This window comes from Ochlerotatus camptorhynchus, unplaced genomic scaffold, assembly GCF_037179485.1.
Source record: "Ochlerotatus camptorhynchus isolate MF236.1 unplaced genomic scaffold, CSIRO-AGI_Acam_v1.1 ptg000193l, whole genome shotgun sequence".
NCBI lineage: Eukaryota > Metazoa > Arthropoda > Insecta > Diptera > Culicidae > Ochlerotatus > Ochlerotatus camptorhynchus.
The window spans coordinates 1,148,785-1,172,279 of NW_027040683.1; the positions used below are offsets into that span (position 1 = coordinate 1,148,785).

The window sequence follows — 23,495 nt, forward strand, 5'->3', positions numbered from 1 at the left end:
CTCTCCCTAGAAATCACAGATACATCAGGCAATAACTGACCATCATCAAGTCTCAGTGGGTTGGAAGACCCCCTCTCCTTATCCGACAGCAGGTCCGGAACGACTATGATGAACGAAGGCTGCTGATGGCAGGACTGAGACGGAGGGATTGGGGGCTTCCATGGGGCTTTCTACGGCGCGTTCCGGGTTTCCATGATTAGGAGTTACAGAGGCATCATCACAATGACTAACATAGTTAGAATTGCTGAAAATTTGATCGGCATCAGGCAGTGAATAGTTAATATATTGATTGTACTTGCTTGTAGAGGCAAGGTGGAAGACTCCTGATTCATATCCAGCCACAGGTCCAGGACGACTATGCTGAACGCTGGCGGGAATCGGCACGCCTGGGCTGGAGTAACCAGGAGCTTCCAAAGAGCGGTCTATTGTGCGTCCCGGAGATGAATTAGGATTGTTCGAACAGTAAAGCGGATGTTGTGAATGAGCAGTATCAGAAGTGCTTCGGTAAGCGTGATTACCTCTCACCCCAACAGGCCTGGGTTCAATGCCAGTCGCCCGCAGGAATGTTCTGAGGCATAACATCTCTGATCACGCCTTCCTTCGGAAAGGAAAGTAAAGCCGTTGGCCCCCGGTTCATGAGTTGATGGGTCGATAGGTAGGGTCCAGGTGAGGGAGCTGCCTCCCTGGCGTCGGTAGCATTGGTGCTCAGCACGGAAAACAAGATCGACGGAAAACAAATCAAGGAAAAAAAAACAGAAAATTTGATCATAACATCGAATTATTTCATAATTCTGAAAAACATATGTTTATGCGAAATGAGCATTTGCTTATTTGTAACCGTGGGACACGTTCGGATCAATGACTTAGCGGCCAACTTTTACAATGCTTCACTTGGGAATAGGGTTCTTATATTTTACCAAAAAATTAAGAATTTTCAAATGTCTTCCTCTACCGACTATGTACGCCAAAAGTCAAATCAGTTCACAACTGTTACTATAATAGCTTTGCTTCGATTCAAATAGCAAAAAGAAAAAAAAAAAGAAAAACAATGCACTTTTTAGTTCACCTTTAACTGCTTGGAATCAGGGAAAAAACGCTTCATAACCTGTTCCACGTCCAGCTTTACTCCGACGGGGTTCTCCTCGAGCACGGTCGTTTTGCGGCCCTTGTACTCCACATTTCTAAAGGCACAGCTGGGCGCTTTTGCCGGTTTCCATCCGTTGGGCAGAGTGGCTTCGTGGGTAATGAAGACGGTTTGCTGGCTTAGCCCGAGATCTACCTTTTCGAGTTGCTTGCCATCGGCGCTCAGAAGCCGATAGGACTGATCGTTCAAGCCAAACAACGAGTGGATCTCCTGGTTCAATTGATCCATGTTGAGGAGGTCACCCTTAACGTTGGTCAGAAGCACGGTTGCCTCTCGAGACGGCTTCGGTTGATAGCGAGGGGTGATCCTTTCGTCCAGGACCAAATTCATCCAAGGACTGGCAGGAATTGACCGATCCTTCGGTGAACAGATTACAATATTCAGTTGAACTCCCTTCAATTCCTGGGATTCTTCAATCAACACTTGCTTCGCAGCAGCCTCCGGTCCGTACGGAACGAACGGTGACTTAACGGTGTTCACAATGAACTCCTGGTGACTTTCCGCTACGCTCTTAATTTCGCCATCTTTGCTGACAGTATAGTAGATAAGAACCGGATCCGTTGGGATCAGTTTAGCCTTCTTTTTCAACTTCTGAATACGGTTGATAATTTCACGAGCAACGCCTTCCTTCATGAGTTCCTCGTTCGGAGTCATGTCGAGCAGAACGAGCACGTCGTTATCACTGTGAGCTTCATAGTTATGCCCTCCCGATTGGTTCTCATCAAATTGATAGATCAATCGGAGTTCGTTCAGTTCGATACGATGTCCCAGCACCGTGAAATGGCCCATCTTCACTTGCTCGCTGATCTGCTCGTCGGTTAGTGCTTTCACCGCTTGAATGACCTGCTTGAAATCATTCTTCAATCGTATTCCCAAAACCTTATGATCCGGTTCAGCTCGCAGCTTAACACCATACTTTTGCTTATCCGAGCTCATGGTTATCTTCCGCACATTCAGCTCATCCAAAATGAAGTTTTCCAACGATTTAATGTCATCCAAATACTCCTTGCTTTGGTGGATAACGATAACCTCCGTCAAGGGGTATTTGATTGGAACGGTTCTACGATCTCGCATCACGCGGCCCAGTTCTACGACAGCTTGCATCCTCGAAACAGCGCGTTCAATAGGAAGATTTATGTACTTCTTGTTCGACTCCGGCATCATCTGGAAGTGGACGCTACCTTCAATCTGCTCCTTGTTCAGCAGTCTCAACCGCTGGAACATATATTCCGTCAAATACGGCGTAAACGGAGCCATCATCTTCACCATCGCCAACAGAACGTCATACAAGGTGTCCAGCGCGTGGTAGCAATCTTCGATACCAAATTCGCCCTTGATACGCTTGCGGTTCATCCGGACGTACCAATTGGTCAGCTGATCGATAAACTTGGTCAACCGCGGTACCACCGTGTACAGATGATAGGCCTTCATTTCCTTGGTGACAAAGTCGAGCAGCGATTCCTTGAAAGACGTAATCCAGACGTCCATCACGTTGGTGGAGCGGTTTTCAGCGTGGCGCACCGCATCGTAGCGATAGACGACTTTCTCTTCCTTCTCGAAGCGATCGATGTTCTGCAGCAGGAAGCGGAATGCGTTGTACCACGGCAAAAAGACATCCTTGATGATATCCTTGACGCCTTCCTCCTTGAACCTGGATTTGGAGAGTAGAAGAGAGGAGAATGTTGCCGTTAGTGTTAGATGCCAAAATCCACTGGAAGGGAAAACACGTTGATTGATCGTTGGGACCGATTTTTCACAAGCTGCATTATCAATTTTCATCAACAAATTTGCCCTCACGTTTAAACAAAAAGCAAGCAATCCTCAATCAAAACTTGAAAACGGTCTATCAGCTTCTGTAAACAAAACTTGTAATGCTCTGTTATCGTCATCTAATAACTGTTATCATAATCACTAGGCTTGATTGCTTTTCAGCAATTGAATCAACACATACTTATAAACAACAATATTTATAGCTGCAAGATGACAGGCACCCGTTCACGAAAGGAAAACAACGTTGAAATAATCAGAACGAACGAAGTCATGCATAATGTCAACATTAACTCACCTCAAATTTTCCGCCCGAACCACGGGCGAGTTGATCAAGTACAGCCGCAGCGCATCCGCTCCGTACTTGTGGACCACCTCCATCGGATCCGGGTAGTTCTTCTTACGCTTGCTCATCTTCTGCCCGTCCCCAGCCAACACCAGCCCGGTGCAGTTCAGATTCTTGAACGGGGGCTTGTTGAACAGGGCCGTCGAAATGACCAACAACGTGTAGAACCAGCCACGCGTCTGATCGATACCTTCGGCAATGAAGTCAGCCGGGAAGCTGTTGCTCAGGAAATCCGCTGCGTTCTCAAACGGATAGTGGTTCTGGGCGAACGGCATCGAACCGGACTCGAACCAACAGTCAAACACTTCCGGAATTCGTCGCAGCGGAGGATTTCCCGGCACAGCCGATGGGATTTCGATGTGATCGATACTTTCTCGATGAAGATCGTTCACTCGCACACCGGAGTACTTTTCCAGCTCTTCAATGCTTCCGATGCACACAACTTCCTGGCCATCAGGAGAAATCCAAAGTGGAATCGGTGTTCCCCAGTAACGATTGCGACTAATGGCCCAATCACGAGCATCACGTAACCAGTTTCCGAATCGTTTTTCCTTGACGTACTCCGGGACCCAGTAGGTTTGCGAACTGCAATTCAGCAACTGTTTGGTCATATGCTCCACGCGAACGAACCACGAAGGGACGGCCTTATAGATCAACGGCGTATCCGATCGCCAACAGAAAGGATAGTTGTGCTTGACTTGACTAGCCAGGACCAGGCGACCCTTTTCCTTAATCATCTTGATGATGTTCTTGTCGGCATCTTTCACGTACTGACCCTTGAAGTCCGTAACCGGATCCATAAACTTGCCGCTCGGATCAACCGGACAAACGATCTCCTGGTCTCGGGTGATTACTCCATTGGCCAAACAAACGCGGTAATCGTCCTCGCCAAAGTACGGCGCCTGGTGAACCACACCGGTACCGGAATCTTCGGTAACATAACCATCCAGCAGCACCCGGAAACCAACTTTTTCGTACTTGTGGAAGTAATCAAACAAGGGTTCGTATTTGAGCCCTCCCAGTTTGCTACCGGGGAAACGATCCAAAATTTCGTAGTTCTCCGGTCCCTTAAACATCGATTCGATACGGCATTCCATCATGATGTAGACTTTGCCGGATTTAAGTTCTTTCACACGAGCGTAGGTCAACTCCGGGTTGACACAGCACGCCATATTGGACGGCAAGGTCCACGGAGTGGTCGTCCAACCCACCAGGGCAGCCTGTAAATAGAAAACGACCTTCTTAATCAATTTCACAACAACTCAAACTAAACAAACCTACATTATCCTTATCGCCCACAATCGGGAACGACACAAACACGGCCGGATCCGTCACCTCCTTGTAGTTCTGGCCCGATTCGAAATTCGACAACGACGTCGTACAAGCCGTTGAGTATGGCATCACCTTGACTCCCTGGTAGACCAATCCTTTCACATACAGCTGCTTGAACACCCACCAGATCGATTCCATATACCACGGATAGAGCGTCTTGTAGTCATTCTTGAAATCAATCCACCGTCCCATCCGACCGACAATCTGTTCCCACTCGTTTGCATAGCGCATCACAATCTTCCGGCACTCGTTGTTGTACGCCTTGATGCCCATCTTGGCCACATCTTCCGGGCCGCGAATGTTCAGCGTCTTGTCGATTTCGTACTCGACCGGCAGCCCGTGGCAATCCCAACCGAACCGGCGCTCCACATGGTATCCCTGCTGGTGCGCGTATCGGGTCACAATGTCCTTCACCGTTCCGGCCAGGATATGACCGTAATGGGGCAACCCGGTCGCAAACGGAGGACCATCGTAAAAAGTGTATCTATGGGGGAAAGCGCTTGTTTACATATCGATGATTCACAAAAAATAAGATGCAATGCAGCAGAAAATTGCATCAGACAGAAAAAACCGCAACTATTGAATGTTCCTACAATGGAAATTGCATCCGAAAGTGTAGGTTATGGCGAAAATTTCCACGTATATGGCAGAAAGTGTTGGAGAAAAAATCCTTCACTCAACACCAAAAACTTTCCGAGCAAAATCCAAAACTAAAAACTACGCACCTCGGCTTCCCCTTGGATTGCTTCAAACAGGCCTCAAAGACCTTTTCCTTCTTCCAATAGTCCAGAACCTTTTCCTCCTCGTTCGGAAAGCTGATGGTCTCCGGCAGCCGGCGCAAATCGTCCACCGTAACACTGTTCATCTTGAATCGATAGTCGGGTATTTTAATTCAACACTAGCAAAACTGATTTCCGCCAAGGCCACCACGCGAATGTGACGCCTTTCGATCACTTTTGGCTTATAGTTTTCAGACAATAATCACTTTTCACTGGGATGCAAACTTCCGACCGCACATTTTTCGCCAGAAAACTTCAATAAAAGAGTGAATGCAACCTCAAGGCAACGTACGATGACAGCTGGCAAATGCCAACACGTTTACTTGCTGTCTTCTTCCCGATGCTTTTTCTGTTTTGTTGTTGACAAAATTACTGGAGCAACAATAGAAAAAGGCCCAATGTAATTTCTATGCACACCGTTCTAATGCCCACTGTGGACACTAATAGAACCCACCCAAATATGCAAACCAACAGCATCATCGTGAATGAATTTTTTTCTCTACTCGATTATTGATCAGTTCACGAAGATTTGCCGCACTCTTCTCTCACCCGTAAGTTTTGACAGTTTTGGGTGGTTTGTTTTGGCTCCCATTCGTTGCTATCTCTTTTACTCAGAAGCAAAATGATAGGGAGCAAAAAGTGAGGTTAGGGACCGTGCACTGATCTATACTGTTGGTTTGGATGGGCGGCCTTCCATTTGTAAGGAACGGGCTATAGAACGGTTTGTTTACAAATGTTGATGGGCTCTTTTTTATTGTTTCTCCATAAATTTTATTGTCGGGCATGCATGGCAGTGTGGCTAGCTTTTAAGAAATACTTTGATTCTATACGCTCATTTCAATTAACTCAAAATAGAGTAATTTCTACTCAACTTCGTGAACGGCAACAAAATTAATCGACATTGTGCATTCATTTATGATAGGGTCTATAGGGCCTAACCAACAATCAATACGAAACTAACGATTTTAAATTGGCTCACCACTTTAGTAGCCTATTGGTCCCAAGCAAACGATTAACGTACCCTATTCTAGTTGAAATTCTATTACTACACTATGTTTGTTTTGATTCGCTATGAAAGTTTGACAGATAACATCAGGGGTGTGTGGATTCATGCAGAACATGCAGGGGTGAGTGAAACAGCTTGGGACTGCTTGGGACCGTTCCCGCATAAGCGCGAACCATAAATTGACCTTACCGATAATGGTTATAAATTGTTTATAATCCCTGCTAAACTTCAACTGAAATGGTTATGGAACTTTACATGAACGTTTAATGATAAAGTTTTAACCTTAAGTATTATAGTTTTTTGGAAGTGGACCTTACAAATAATGGGTTGTTAAGAACCATTACCATTCCAAATTCTTGTTTTCTCCATACATTTTCGGAAAGAAAACTTTACTAAAACCTTTTAACTTATGGTTTAAGAACATTAATGGTAATGGTTATGGTAACCAGTAAGGTCCATGAATAGTTTTGTAACATCGTCAACTTTATGTGGAATATATCGCGAATTGGTTGCCTGTAAATTACTGATTACCAATTCACGGTATATTTCACGTAAAGTTGAGTGATAATACAAAATCATTAATGGACCTTACTGACTACCATAACCATTACCATTAATGTTCTCAAACCATAAGTAAAAACGTTCTAATATAGTTCTCTTTCCGAAAATGTATGGAGAAAACAAGAATTTGGAATGGTAATGGTTCTTAACAACCCATTATTTGTAAGGTCCGCTTCCAAAAAACCATAACACATAAGGTTAAAACTTTATCACACAAACGTTCATGTAAGGTTCCATAACCATTTCAGTTGAAGTTTAGCAGGGATTATAAACAATTTATAACCATTATCGGTAAGGTCATGTGATGGTTCGCGTTTATGCGGGTTGTTCTGGTAAAGCCTGGTACGCAGCTGAAAAGTAATGACGTTTTTACGTGCTACGGGATAGGACACGGAATGCAAAAGAAATTACTTTTCCTCAGCATTTCTTGACCCAGTACGCAGTTCAAAAGAAATCGGTAAAGGAAAGATCGATTATATTAGTATCGTGATCGACATGAAGGTGGCGCATTCTGAATGCAATTTCACTTTCCTTGCGGAATAATGGTCTGATCAATTATTCCGTTAGGTAATGTTGGCGTTTATTGCAAAACTGATGTTTTGGATGCATTTAAACAACATAAACACTAATAAGTGTTGATTTTACAATTTGACGACATCTCCCTATAATCTCAAAATTTAGCAGCCTATTGGCGTCTTGCAGTGAAACTTTTCCAAGCTTTCGCCACCTACATTTCGAAGTGAGAACTACTAGAAGGAGGATAGTTACCAAATTTTCCAAGTAAAACAGACGCTTTTTGGCGCAAATCGGTCCATAAAGAAAAACTCATAATTTCCCGTGGAAACTTTTGCTTGAATCGTGTAAGAAACCTTGTTTGAAAACTATTTGTTATTATTTCGGTATGGATCGGAGATGTTTTCATGGCAAACTATGCATAACAAGTTTGCACCCACAGGGAGAGGTTACCTCCTGCGCAGCTGCATTTTTCAGAAAATGGTAAATATGTGCGATTTTCACTAAGATGAAAGTGGAAATTAAGTGAATTTACTTAGGAAAGGTTGTATCATGCTGGTGGTAATAGTGAATTGGTTGTATAGGACGCCAATATTCAATAAATGTTCATTTTGGCCTTTTTTAAGCAAACATATTGATACTCACAATTTTCGTCGGAAAACGCACCAGAACTTGATTTACTCAACACGCACCATGCTATAAAATGGTGCTAGATGGTCTTCAAAGTGATAACAAGATGACAAATCATCTTTATTTTGAGTAATTGAGCAATTTACTTCTGTTTACCATCATATTTACGATGCAGCATTGATGGAGCCGTGAAATTAAATGAATATATCTTATGAAAGCTCACCAGGAAAAGTCAAAGATGCACATCAGTCTGATCGTAAAAACGTTTTCTTCTTCAATTCGAATGTTATATTGGAAGGATTTCACGCAGGCTTGATGAAAATTATGATTTAATGCTATTTTTCACGAATTTTATATGCAGTCTGTCAACATTATCATCATCATGCAGTGGCGACATCTGCGTTGAGCTTTTGCGGCAATCTTCCAATAGCTGTCAAATTTTCTTTTGGGAAAAATCCTCAAAAATTACTTTTCCGTTTTCTTTTCAGCTGCGTACCAGGCTTAATGAGTGAGCCAAAAATAATAATGATTTTCTTCGGGACCCAGTGGTCTTAGAGTTACCTCTATGGCCTAACTGCGATGATCGATTCTCTTAATCGTTTTTCTCTTTAATATGCTACAGCTAAGGGGTTTTAATTTTCTGAAATTTGTCCAATAAAGTGCTATTACAGGTTGTATTGGTTATCAAAAGCAACAGTAAACGCCATTGGCGTAGCTAATGGGGGTGCCAAGGGAGCCAGGCCCTCTCCAGAATGATTTAGACCCCCCCCCCAGGAATTTTGGGTGTTTTTTTAAATACCGGTATTCTGTCAAGCAGTTTTGAGGTTACCTTTTATTTTTATTGATTTTTATGAATGTCTACTTTTCTTAATATTCTAGACTAGAAGAATCAATGTGGAGAGAGCTCTACAAGTTGGCCAAGAGTTCAGGGATTTTTCTCTAACCTCAGGGAGTACATTGAAAATCGTAAAATTTAACGAAACTTAGTGGAAATTCTGGGAACTTTAAGAAAATTCGTAGAAACTCAGGGAGCTTTGGAAAAGTTCAGAAAATTGCGTACAAGTGGGAACATTATTTCATTTCAGGGAACCTTATTATTGTTCGGGGAATTTCATATAATTTTAGGACACTTTTTTGAAGCCTCAAGGCCCAAGCGCAATGACAGCGGAAGCAGAACGGCAGCGGCAGCGGAAAAGCCCGATCTGAGTAACCCTACTTGTCGGATTGAAAACTAGTTAGAACCAAATCGACTTCGGTTAGGCATCTTGATGTCATTTGTAACAACTGTCAAACTTTCCGTTTCCGTATTTTTTATCGAATAAACGTGTATTTTGCGTAATACTGTATTATTTTGCACTTTTTGAATACATGTAATTTTCTATGTATTAGAAAAATAAAAGTGTATTTTTATGCATTAATGTATTGAAAATCAGTTATAAGTGTATTCTGTCATTTCAGTGTTTATATTTACCACTCGAACCGAGAATCAAACAGATCAAACCGGGGGGGGGGGGTGGTGTTACGTGCTGTCAAATCAGCCCACTGATCATTCTTGTATGAAACTGGTTCCAAACGTAAACAAACGCTGTAGGTTTCTTATGGCTTGTTTACGTTTGGAACCAGTTATGCGAGGTAGGCGACCATTGTTCGTATTTGACATCTTATCTTAGATAAGATTTAGTTTTAAGATGTCAATTGTTATACTGACATGCAGGTTTAAAAACCATGTTTAAAATACTGAATTGCCAAGGCAGGAACAATGAAAAAACACTTAGATATAAATAAATAGATATAACTTAAAACCGTTCTAAGACATTTCGGGTTAAAAAAATTAACTACGAACTACACGCGTCGACGGTTCTAACGATAATGATTTATTAAATCTTGTCAAATACCTAGCTACCTTTGCCTAGTCCCTAAAACAGCTGACGTAGTACCTAGCAAAGACGATGGTCTTCCGAGTTTGTACCACTTCAGGCCACTTGGAGAAGCTGTCGACGGCGATGAGATAGTATTCGCCATCGACTGGACCGGCGAAATCGACATGAACACGTTGCCACGGATCAGATGCTTTGGGCCATGGGACAGGATCCGAGTGAGGAGGAGATCGTGCGACTGACGCACAATGTTGACAACCCTTGACGTAGGCCGTTACTGCTTCGTCAAGTGAGGGCCAGTACACATAGCTTCTGGAGAGTGCTTTCATCCTTTGGATACCGGGATGTCCAAGATGTAGTTGGCTCAAGCACTGTTTTCGGTATTGCGAAGGAATCACGAGTCGTTCTCCGAACAGGATGCAGCCATCCACTAGACTAAGCGACTCCTGCCTGGCTTGGAATCGCTTGAGTTCCGGCTCGATGAGTTGCGTTTGTGGCCAACCATCTTTGACATACCGGAACACCTTGCGAAGGAGTGGATCGGACTGCGTACCCTGAGCGACGACTCTGAAACTGAGAGGAAGAGCGTTCACTGAACATGAGGCTACCGACCTGATATCTTCCTCGAGACGGATACTGGCGATGACGTAATCTTCCTCGGGCTTCGCGTGCTGGTCGATGAGACGGGACAAGACATCGGCATTACCGAAATTTTTGGTCGATACGTACTCAATTTCGAAGTCATACAGCAGTAGAATCAAGGCAAATCGATGCAGCCTGTTGGCAGTATAAACGGGAATGCTTTTCTTAGATCCGAAGATTGGAAGCAGTGGAGCGTGGTCCGTTCGTAGACGGAAACGCCGACCAAACAGCATTTTATGAAACTTAGTGACGGCAAATATTATGGCCAGACCTTCACGATCCGGTTGACTGTAATTATGTTCCGCCTTGGTGAGTGCTCTTGAAGCGTCACAGATCCATCTGGAAATCGATGACTAATCGTTGCTCCAAGACCAATGGATGAAGCATCCGCCGAGACGATGATCCCCAGATTCGGATTATAGTGAGTTAGTAGCAGATCTGAAGATAGAATTCGCTTGAAACTGTCGAATGCTTGCTGACACTCCTTGTTCCACTCGAACTTTGCTTCTGACTAAAGTAAACACGTCTAGTTTGGTGGGTTGTCTAACAAGTTCTGAATTCGTATATTTCTCTTGTTCCTTTACATACTCAACTTCCCTTTGTGGGACTCATTCTCTTCAGAGCTCTCACTCTCCAAGTGAGGTTTAGACGAGTTCACTACAACTCCTCCTTCCTTAAGTTTGGAATACAAAATACTTTAATTGAATAAATACTTGTAAATTCAATAGCTTTTAATCCACTTAAAAAAAACTCATAAATCGAAAACAGAAGGTTCTGTCAAATATTTGAATTGCTTATTCAAAAATTTACTAAATTTGAATTGATTTAAAACAATGTTCGATACTATTAATAATAGTGAAAATCTTCTTTTCTTCGCTTCTTATGTTTTCTCTTAGATTTTCTAATCGATTCCACAGGTTGCGAAAATTGTGGTAGTTCAGTCGATTCATTCGATAGGGGTTCTTCCTCCCTGTAGATAAACGAATCAGCAGCGAAACCATAAAATTCTGGTTCTGATTCCGCATCTTCCCCGAAGTATTCTTCATCCTGGTTTCGTTTTCTTTTGCTAGTTCTAATGTTACAATCGTTTTGTTGTGCTGGTGCTGGTTCAACTAAATTCTCTCCTTGGAAAACGTCACTTCTCTTCGTTTTCCGGCGAAAATGTATTGGTGCCTTGATCTGGCGCCTATGAGCAGAAATGATCCTGCCGCCGAGGGAGACCTGTAATACATTATCAGAAAGGTGTCTTAGAAACGTGGCAGGTAACCATCTTCTTACGTCGGTTTTGTTAAAAATTTTGTAGTAAACTTCATCACCACTTTTCAGATTAGAGTAAACGTCAGGTACTTGTTCCGTAGTACAACTAGTGTTACCATTATCATCATGCTTTTTAGTTAGTTTTTTCTTAAAATTAGACTTAGGGTTAATTAAATCCAGCAGTGTTTTAGGTTTATAGGAGAACAGTTTTTCCGATGGAAAATTCCCTTCCTCATCAACACAAATATTTCTGTAATTAAAAAGAAAGTATGGAATTTGTAAGTCCGTATCAAGTTTCCTGATTTCCGCATCCAGTAGGAACTTCTTCAAAACACCCTTTATCAATCGGACCATCCTTTCCGCTTGTCCGTTACTCTCGGGATGGTAAGGCGGGCTCTTCATGACTTTTATCCCCTGTTTTTCAAAAAAACTTACAAAATTTGATGAGTTAAAAGGAGGTCCTCCGTCAGTCACCAAAACATCGGGCAATCCAAAACGGGCAAAAAGGTTGACAAAAATCTTGATTACGCTTCTGGTGTCCGTACTTGCCTTCATATGCTCTACCTCTAACCATTTCGTGTGGCTATCCACTATAAGCAAAAATACTTTTTTCTCAAAATAAAAAAAATCAGCGTGTAATCTTCCAAACGGTTTTTTTGTAGAGATCCATTTAGAGTATTTTGCTTTCGTGGGAGTTGTGGTCATTTCAATACAAATTTTGCAATTTTTAACGTAATCGGATATATCGTTGTTCATTCCGAACCAATAAACAGTTCTCCGGGCAAGCTGTTTAATTTTTGTCATTCCTGTGTGGTTTACGTGTAGCATTTTTAAAACCTTTTTCTTCATGTTTTCAGGAATAATAACACGGTCGTTGAACAAAATGCATCCTTCTATTACTTCCAGATCTTGATGATGAGAGTAAACTTCCTTGAATCTTCGTTCCAAACGTTCAGGCCAACCTTTACGAAGATATCCCATTATCTTTTGCAAAAAATCAGCCTTTTCTGTTTGCTTGGCAATCTCTTTATAGTCTATTGGAAAGTCTTCCGTAAAATTTAGGTTTTTTACATATTCCCGGGTCAGTTCCTTTGGAACTTGCTGCTCAAGCGGGAAACGAGAACAAAAACCAGCATTCCCTTGTCTGGAAGAAGGCCTATATACAATATCGTAGTCATAAATGGCCATATCCATCACATATCGTTGGAGTCGTGTTATAGAAATAGTCATTTTACCTTCTTTTCCAAAAATCCCTATAAGAGGTTTATGGTCGGTAAAAATAGTAAATCTCATTCCATAAAGAAATTTATGGAACTTCTTTACTGTGCTTACCACCGCCAAAGCCTCCAGGTGTAAAATGGGATACTCCTTCTGTGCTTCGTTGAGGGAAAAGGAAGTAAAACTGATGGGTTTTTCTTCTCCGTTTACTACATGGGAAATCACTCCACCTAGGCCATAACTACTTGCATCTGAGGACACTACAATCGGCTTGACAGGATCGAAATATTCCAACATGCTAGGTTTCAAAAGATATTGTTTGCAATCTGTGAAAGTTTTTTTACACTCTTCAGTCCAAATAAACTTGACGTCCTTTTTTAAAAGTGAATAAAAACAGCTCAACCGAGTAGACAAATTTGGAATAAATTTGGAGTAATAGGTTACTAAACCCAAAAATGATTTAAGTTCCGAAACGTTCCGGGGAGCTTTCGCTTCTCTGATAGTCATAACTTTGGCAGGACATGGGCGTAGACCCTTATCTGTGAGGACGTGGCCTAAATATGATGATGATGATGATGATGATGGTCCCACCTCTTACCCCTACAAAGGTTTGAGCTGGACGATTTATCTTTAAGATAATTAAATATAAACATTTTAACCAGGTTAGCAAACAAAAACGAGCTGGTTACAGTTACAGATATAAATTCCCTCTAGACTTTACAGTTGCTTCACAGCAATATACATAAATGTGAAAAAGCTTAGGCGTCCACCTCTTAGTTCGCCTTTTTGTCCACCTAGAATATTCATAAGTATTACAAGCAATCAAGAGTTAATGAACAATCAACAAAGCATCCTATACACTAGCAACCCCGCAATGATGCTATTATAATTTTCAGCAATGTCAGGAATGCTCACGAACCCCCGACATTCAGCCAGAAAACTTAATACTAACTCAAAGTATCTTCCAAATAAGCTTCAAAGTTGCATTTTTTTTTATCAAATGTTAAATTCAGTCCTCTATATCCGTAATACGCGCGCGAGGCTCAAACCTTTGTAGACTACTACTTTTTTTTTTTTAACTACTACTTTAATTCAAATATAAAAAAAAATCCATCATCACCATCGTGGCGAACAAAATAGTTTTTGCAGTGCTACAATAATTATTAAAAAGTCGTTATGACAGCTATCCATACAAAATAATCCGTTATAAATAACTTCGTCAAGATACATACTTCGTCCATTCATAAAAAAAAAAAAATAAAAATCACTGGATAACTGTTCAAAAGACAGTTTTAACGTGTGAAATACAATGTCTCTTGAATTCTGCTAATGTTGTTGCACGTTTAATATGTCTAGGCATCGAATTGAAAACATTTACTCCTTTAAAATACAATGAATTCTGTGAAGCGCAAGTCAAGAAATGTGGTGTTCTTATTTCAACCGCGTTTCTAGTATTATATCTATGAAAATCACTTCCTCTTTCAATTCGATCACACAAATATCGAGGCAGCAAACCATTTACTACTTTAAAAATGAACACCATAGTCAAATAAACTATTCTTTGCTTCACTGACAGCCATTTTAAAGCGTCCAGCATCAAAGTTGAGGAAGTGAATCTATTACATCGCAAAATCAAACGCATTATTTTATTCTGCAAACGCTGTAATCTCGATATTTGTGTTTCATTGGCTAGAAATAAAATGGATGGGCAAAAGTCTAGATGAGGAGAGATGATTGATTTGTATAGCTGTATTTTACTGGCAATAGTTAAATCGTTTTTCAGTCGACATAGAATTCCATACTTCTTGGCAATTTTCTTGATGACATTGTCAATGTGAGAGTTGAACTTAAGTTTGTCATCAATAATCACGCCAAGATATTTAATCTCCAGAACGCGATCAATAGCCTCATCATCAATTACCACGGAGACATTATCATTTACTCGGTTCCGCGAAATTACCATGAATTTAGTTTTACTTGTATTTAATTTCAACTGCTTACACTTCAACCATCTACTTAGAGAACGCAAATCTTCATTCAAATGTGAGACGGCAACTTCTAAATCCTTAGCTGCAATGAATAACACAGTATCATCTGCAAAAAGATTAATGTCGCAAAATCGTAAAGCGCGTCGCAAATCATTAATATACATAATAAATAAAAGAGGCCCTAATACACTTCCCTGGGGCACTCCAAGGTTATTCCCCACGGGACTGGAAACAGAATCATTAAAAACAGTCCGTTGAGTTCTGTCAGATAAATAGCTTTCAAACCATTTATAAGCAGTACTCGTAATTCCAAAGCGCTTGATTGTACTTAACAGTAAGGGCCTAGAAATTGTTTCAAAAGCGCGTTTCAGATCCAAAAAAACAGCAACAGTCGTATCTTTACGCTCCAAGTTGTCTTTCCACTTTGCTAACACCAAATTCAACGCAGTTTCACAGGCAATTCATTAACAAAAAATTTGCATTTTGAAAGGTTTACTTTTATGTTAGCATTAGAAAGCCTTTCTAAGACTAAAAAAAGTTTTCTCCTGCAGTCCTCTATGTCTTTTCCGGCTATTAAAACGTCATCAAGATAACAAAAAACTCCTTCCAAACCTCGAAGCACTGAGTCCATTACTTTTTGAAAAATCGCAGCGCTTGATGATGCACCTTGAGGAAGTCTATTGTAAACATAAAGGCCTTTGATGGTGTTGATTACCATGAACTTTCTCGATTTTTCACTAAGCAACAACTGCGTATAAGCGCCTGCAAGATCAAGCGAACAAAATATCTTTGAACTGGAAAGTTCCGCAAAAAGATCTTGGGCCAACGGTAATGGGTAAGTATTCGGTATTATTACTTTATTTATTGAGACTTTGCAGTCAATCACAAGACGAATTTCTTGATTCCTTTTAACTACAATCACAACCGGTGAAGCCCATTCGCTGGTTTCCATGGGTGTAATCACCCCGTCTTTCTCCATCGAATCCAAACATTCCACTACTTTGGGCCGTAAACGCAAAGAAACACTGTACGCTTTCTTGAATATCGGACTATTATCTTTTAAAACTAAATCTCCTGTAAACCCAACAATCGGATTGGAAAAATCTTTGTCAAAAACTGTAGGAAACGTACTTTTTATCCCGTCAACTAATTTTTCATCCTTGAGTGCGTTGATTTGTTCTAGCTGAGTAACTGGGCTACTAAAAGTGTTTCTCCATCCAGAGTAAAAAATGTCAAGCCATGTTCGCCCCATAAGCGGCACAAAATCGTTCTCACAACGTAGGATAATCAAATTAAGTTGTTTCGTTCTGTTTCCTAGCTGCACCTGGACTTCCGCTTTCCCAAGAACTTTAAGCTTTTTACCGTCTATCACAACTAGCTTTTTATTGCACTGTTCAATTGCTACGTTTTTAAAGTTTCTCAAGAACAGTTCCTCGGATATTACACTTTCTGCCGATCCACAATCGACCTCCATAGTCAATCTCTTTCTTTGTATAGTAGCTTCAACATAGCACGGCTCATTTATTCTATTTATTGAGGAGATCATCATGCAATTCATGCTTGTATCCTCCTCACTATCCGAATTCAAATCCTTTTTAAGACGTTTAAAAAGACCTGAAGTTTCTGAAATAGGAAGTTTAGGCGAATCTACAAACTTAACACTCCGGAAATCTTTACGCGGGCTCTTCCCTGTTAATCGGTAGCAATATTTCCTAGTGTGTCCTTTTTTCTTACAAAAAGAACATAAAAATGTCGGCTTCCCAGAATGCGTTCTTCTTCTATCATCGTATCTACTCCTGGATGAAAATGAGCGATTTCTATCATTGCTTCGACTAACACTCCTATCTCTTTGCCTAGAAGCAGACCGATCAGGTCTACGCCTAGAATCAAACCGGTCAGGTCTGCGACCTAATCTTGCAATAACACCAGATCTGTTTTCATTATCATTCTTCACCATTCGAGTTCTGTTAGCTGCCAATTCTTGGCTCAAAATAATCCGCTCTGCTTTTGCAGCCGTCAAATCTTCTTCATCAAACAAACGCTTTTGAAGATTTTGATCATAAACCCCGATCACCAAAACATCTCTGATCGCTCGCTCTTTAAATGTTCCAAAATTGCATAACTCAGCTAAAACTTTGACGTTCAAAACAAATTCTTCAGAAGTTTCATTCCTACCCTGCTTCCTTGTCCAAAAACGGTAACTGTGTATAACGTCGGAGTCGGTCTTATCGTAATGATTCTTCAGTTCATCAATTATTTGTTTGTAATTCAACTGCTCAAAGTCTTGACCAGGAAAAAGTTTTTTTTAAGTCAGAATAAACTTCCCGACCGCAAACAGCTAAAAATTTTGTCTTGTACTTTTCATCTGAATATTCATTCGCTTTAAAAACCCAATGCAGCTGTTCAAGGTATTCAACAAACGGGATAGAACCCGGTAGGTATGGCTCAGTAGCAGCAGTCGACATCCTGATACGGTTTGGTTTCTAAACCAAACACAAAACACTAACGGTTCCTCCACTCGGCAAAAATAGGCTCCACCAAACGATCCAAATCCAATCCAGCAAACAACACCGTGAATCCAATCAGCCAGCAAGCAACATCCAACAGCAGCGGATCGATCACTGCAATCGAACGACGATCCAGCAATTCCAACCAGCAGCAACAGCAATTCAAGCAGCAACAGCACTTCCAGCAGCAACAGCGGTTCCAGCAAGCAACAACAGCAAGACCAGCGGGCTCTGCAAAACATTCACTGGCGAAATTTCTCAATCTCGCAATTCCTCCTTTCGAAAACCTTCGATTCCTAAGCCGGTCGTAGAGGTCACGCCACCAAATTCCACTGGTGTACGCATGCAGATGCAACAATGATGCTGTTTCCACTTGCACTTGATGAGACTCTCTTCACACGTTCTTCTCACTGACGTCTGACAGCTGAACTGAATCGGGCCAACCGGTTCAATGCAACAGTGGTGGTGAGATCGGTACGAATTTGTGAGAATCGCGATAATAGCTTGTGTAGTGTTGGGCGCTTTGTCTTTCTCCAAAAAACAAGGTGCTGTACACGCTTAGATCAGTTCACCCAAATATGGGTGAATTACACCCATAATCGCGAAAAAGTGCACATACCCATTTTATGGGTAAAGTTGATTTACCCATATATGAATACGTGCACCTTACGAATAATGCAGGTATTTTTTACCTATTTACAGGTTATTGATTTTGGGTGAATTTAACTCATATTTGGGTGTATATTTTCATTTTTCTTCTGAAATTTTAACGGATTAAATAAAAAATCAAAATGCTTTGTTTAAATTGTATTTTATTTGTGATTTTATAAAAGCGGAAACGATCATATAACTGCGGTTTTGCGTCGAATCGTCTCGGTACCCTTTTCCGCGCATGTTACTTACAAAGAAAGGAATAAGTACGCCAAAGGTACCGAGACTATTCGCCGCAAAAGTGCAGTTTTTGACCGTTTCGGAACTTTTTAAAGTCAGTGTTCCTTGAATGGGGTCCCGTCCTTGTATCCGGCAAATGTTCCATCCTTTTGTGATTCTTCGCTATATGTACCATCTCATGAGCTTTGGGATTGTTCATTATCATGCCAAGCGTTTCAATAATTGGTATGTAATGCGCTACGTCCTTTTCAAGAACAATTTTCTTAGTATAAGTTCGGCTTCTAGAAACACGTTTCTGATACTTTTTGTTACCAGGAGCAGCAACCAGCTTCCTCCTCCTCCTCCTCCAGATAATGTAGAATTTCCACCAAACTACTTACGAATTACGGCAATTTAATTACGGAATTAAATTGGATTAAATTTCCGCGATGTAAGCAGCAAACACGACGGATAATTAATACTGCATCGCATACTAGATCGCACACGCACATGAAGCGAAAGTTTGACAATGTTTAGTTTTTCATCCAAATATGGGTAAAGTTTAATTACCCATATTTGGGTTAAGTCGCTTTACTCACAATGTAAGTAAATTTCACCGATTTTTGTCAGTATTATTTACCCATATTGTAGGTATTGTATCAGAAACCCAAATATGGGTGAATCAACTACCTATTTATGGGTGAACTGAACTAAGCGTGTATGATAAAATGAGAGGAAAAATTGTAGAACCTCTAATCACAAAAGATGCTTTGTAACCGTACAAAATGGCGGGAATTTCCCCTTTAAGTGGCGAAATTTAATCATTTAGTAATACAAAATGGCGATTTTTCTTTTGTTCAAAGAAATTCACAAAATGCCGATTAATTTTGTTCTGGATTAAAAATGCAACACAAAAGCTAAACAGCTTGGTCTCAGAACAACATTTAGCGATTAAAAAGGGAAATAGAAAAAAGAATGCTCTTGGCACATCAAAATCTTTTGTTCTCCCACACAAAAGAAATAACTTACACCGAGTTTACATGCAGTTTTACTGGTTTTACTCCAAGCCACACCAAATCTTCACCAGATGGTTCGCAAAATTCCTCGCAAAATTCACTTCAAAGGTTCAATTTCTTCTCATGCACGCAATAAATTAAATACTTTTCCACTTTTTAAACTTATAAAAATACTTGGAAAAAAAAACTATTTCACCTCGTCGCCACTAAAGTAAACACGTCTAGTTTGGTGGGTTGTCTAACAAGTTCTGAATTCGTATATTTCTCTTGTTCCTTTACATACTCAACTTCCCTTTGTGGGACTCATTCTCTTCAGAGCTCTCACTCTCCAAGTGAGGTTTAGACGAGTTCACTACACTGACTTGAGCAGGCTGTCAAGCGGATAGCGCAACATCCGCATATTTGGCACAAACTTCCCATAATAATTTATTGCGCCGAGGAAGGACCGCACTCCAGAGACGTCAGTGGGAGGCGAAAGCTTGGTGATCGCCTCGATTTTCGTTGAATCTGGGGACAACCCTTGATGATCGATGACATGGCCCAGATACCGAATCGGACGTTTTCGGAACGAACATTTTTCAGCTCGGATCGTGAATCCGAAATCCTCGATGCGCTGTAGATCCGCTTTCATGTTGTGGTCATGCTCTTGCTCGTTTTCGCCACCGGCTACAACGTCGTCCATATAGCCGGATGTCCCCTTGAGACCGGCGAGCATCGTATCGATGAGCTGTTGAAATGCTCCGGGAGCAATCTTCACACCCGGTGGAAGGCGATTGTAGTGGTACAGTCCACGATGGGTATTTACCGTTAGCATACCACGACTTGCTTCATCAACTTGTAAGAACGCATCGGAGAGATCTATCTGGCTGAACACTGTACAATTTGCCAGCTTGGCAAAAATATCCTCCGGAAGTGGAAGCGGGTATTGATGAGGCTGCAAGGCGGAATTCAGACCCGTCGAATAGTTTCCGCAGATCCTAATCGAACCGTTCGCCTTGCGTACAACGACTATCGGAGCAGCCCATTCCGAATAATCTACCGTCGAAATAATTTTTAATTGCTCTAAGCGATCGAGCTCTTGATTCACGGCATCTTGCATTGCATACGCCACTGGACGTTTCGGGCAGAAAACTGGCTTACACTGTTCTTTCAGCTCCAACTTCACTTTAGTCTTATGGCCCAACCAAGTTCTTCACTGAACACCTCCGGGAATGTTTTCTTCAGGCCAATAGCAGACTCAGACGCACTGGATACCTGACAATAGAATGTGTCCATCTGCACGGACCATAGACCAAAACTGTCCACTAAATCAGATCCGAGGAGTTGCAAATGTTTTTCAGTCACACGAATTACTGCTTTGTGGGTTTCCTTCCCAATGCTAACGCCACAACAAAATTCACCCACAAGAGGCAAAATATTTCCCGAAGCTGTTTTCGCTTTCACTGTAGCTGGAACTAACACTGGGCTTCCAATCTTCTACCAAATCTTCTTGCCAATCACTGTTATATCGGAGGCTGTATCAAGCTGCAATTGTGTTTCACCTCCGGGAAACAAAACAGGAACAAATCTTTCGTTTCTCCACACTGCACACATTCTCAACAACCACTTTGCTGGCCACCGAGTACTTCCTTCGTTTCCTCGAAGACCCTCGCGACTTCCTAGCACTGGAACAATATCCTTCTCGGTGCCCGATCTGGCCACAATCTGAGCATGTATGGCTTTTAAAAGTGCAGTCACGAGTGTAATGAAACGAGCCACAAAACCAACACGGTGTTTTTGGTTTGTTTTTGCTGTCACTCGTATCAGTTGTGGATGACAGATAATCACCTTTCTTAAAACGCCGCCCGTCGAATTTCTGCTTCACCACATGCCACAATGTGTTTTTTTCCCCTACCTGTTAGTGGTGTTATGTCGTTTTCGTTTTTACTACACTACACCGGTGTAGTGTAAGCAGCAATAAGCGCGAGTCATTGACAGCTCATCATCATTTGTTTGTAAACAAAGGTGCAACCGATAGCTACACCCTGAAATTTTTCGGTGTTCGGCGGTGTAGCACTGGTGTAGCTACACCGCAAAAACGAAAACGACATTAGTAAGCGTGTGCAAGCTCCCAGGTACGCCAAATCGACGATCAAATGTATTGTTTACAAAAACTGATACGTCCCTTAGAAAAAAAATAATCGAGATATATCTGCTAGCGTCGTCTAGGCCGTTGACTTCATTTCCCTGGCTTTTACATTCCTGAACTACGCGTTTTATTACTTTGGGTGATATTATAAATTTGTTGGTAATGTTTAATTTGGCTAATAAAATTGCATACTCTATGGTTTTAAGATTTTCTATAAAGGTATCTAATTGAAATATAATTGCTATTTTGTGATTTTCCGTTATGACATAGTTATCGTTTTTCAAAAAAATGTTTAAGATATTTTCCTGTTCTCTGATATTATCGTTGATTTTATTGAGTCTGTTCTCGAATATGGAATTAATTATGATTTGTCTCTTATTTTCAATAACCAATGTGTTACCCGTTTTCCTAATTTTGTCTAAGCTATTGTTTATGGTGTTCAAGTCATCGGCATCTAAATTACCTGATATATTAGAAGAGATTACTCCAACTCCAACTCACTCATCTGGTCATATCTCAAAACTTATTTGTCCAAATCATTTTGCATTGGAAACACATCAAGTAGATGAGTTTTACAAAGTGTGGTGGAAATTTGAGCCCAAAATATTAAGGAATAAAAAAAATCCCGCCCATGGAGAAAATAGACCATTTTTTGACAATTTGGATATCTGCCGGTAATCAGCCTGTTTACTGTAGTTACTATAACAAAAACAAAATATGGGTACACTTATAAAAAACTACTTTTAAAAAACCTTCAAATTGACATTCTAAGATCACAAATAGCTTATTTGGTTGTGGAGTAATCTCTTCTGAAAGTTGAAATTTTAAAAAATCTCGAAAATCCAGGGTTATAGCCTATAAGGATCTAGGCACTTTAGAGCAAAATAAAAAAAGGCGTTTGTTCAGAATGCCAAAATATGCGTTTTGGCCAAGTTTGGCTCAAATCGGTGACATCGACCACAACTTTTCAAAATTCTGTACCCACTTGAGCTGGAATGACCCATATGGCAATTAAGATGCCGACGACTTGAACACCATAAACAATAACTTAGACAAAATGAGGAAAACGGGTAACACAAATTCGAGAACAGACACAATATAATAAACGATAATATCAAAAAATAGGAAAATATCTTAAACACTATTTTGAAAAACGATAACTAGGTCATAACGGAGAATCACAATATAGCAATTATATTTCAATTAGATACCTTTATATAAAATAAGTTATTAAATTTTTATAAATTTCTGTTATGGCTCGAGTGACACTTGCCTTTGATAAAAAAAAACACGTGTACTGAGGACTCATATTTCTAAAAATATCATCTATCAATGAAACAGTCATCGGTCGTCATTGAAAAGCAATGCAACTATGCTCTGTCAATCTCATTCTTTGCTCGACTGTCGAGTTGTTCAGTCCGTATTTTTGCTCGAGTTCTCGATTCGATTTTGTCTCGTTTTGTGCTGTCGCGTTGCGCCGTGGAAGTGTCGCCACCTTCTCGCGTTCTGGCAAGTTTAATTGAACTTGCAAACACGAAACAAATGGCGCGTAAACGTGCCGATGAGCCAGCAGCGGGCCCTTCAAAGAAGGTGCTAATCAAGCCCAGTGCGTCGCAGGATGACGCCGGAAAACGAGTACTGCAAGCCAACCAGTATGCAGTACTCCCGGAAGAAAATGGCGATGGTGACGCCGTTCCCATTGCAAGACGAGAGCGGATTCCCCCGCTTTTCACGCCGGTGAAGGATGTTGGGTGCTGGGTGCTGAACTGGTAAAACACAAGCTGCTGCCTCGCTTCAAGCTTTGCAGCATCGGTACCAAAATCATGTGCTCCAACCTGGAGGAGTACAAACAAATAGGAAGTTTCATGAAGAACAACAACGTGGACTTCTTCACACATGATCTGCCATCGAGCA

At 41.1% G+C, this 23,495-nt stretch overlaps 1 protein-coding gene across 1 annotated transcript; it reads right to left on the reverse strand.

Annotated features, from left to right (window-relative positions):
• Positions 1 to 892: 892 nt before the first annotated feature.
• Positions 893 to 5,619, reverse strand: IleRS (Isoleucyl-tRNA synthetase). Its single transcript, XM_065223498.1, has 4 exons — positions 5,315 to 5,619; positions 4,539 to 5,073; positions 3,210 to 4,477; positions 893 to 2,795 (listed from the first exon to the last, which is right to left on the reverse strand). Exons 1-4 carry the CDS (start codon positions 5,452 to 5,454, stop codon positions 1,058 to 1,060), a joined length of 3,681 nt encoding a protein of 1,226 aa, XP_065079570.1. The 5' UTR covers positions 5,455 to 5,619; the 3' UTR covers positions 893 to 1,057.
• Positions 5,620 to 23,495: the final 17,876 nt, after the last annotated feature.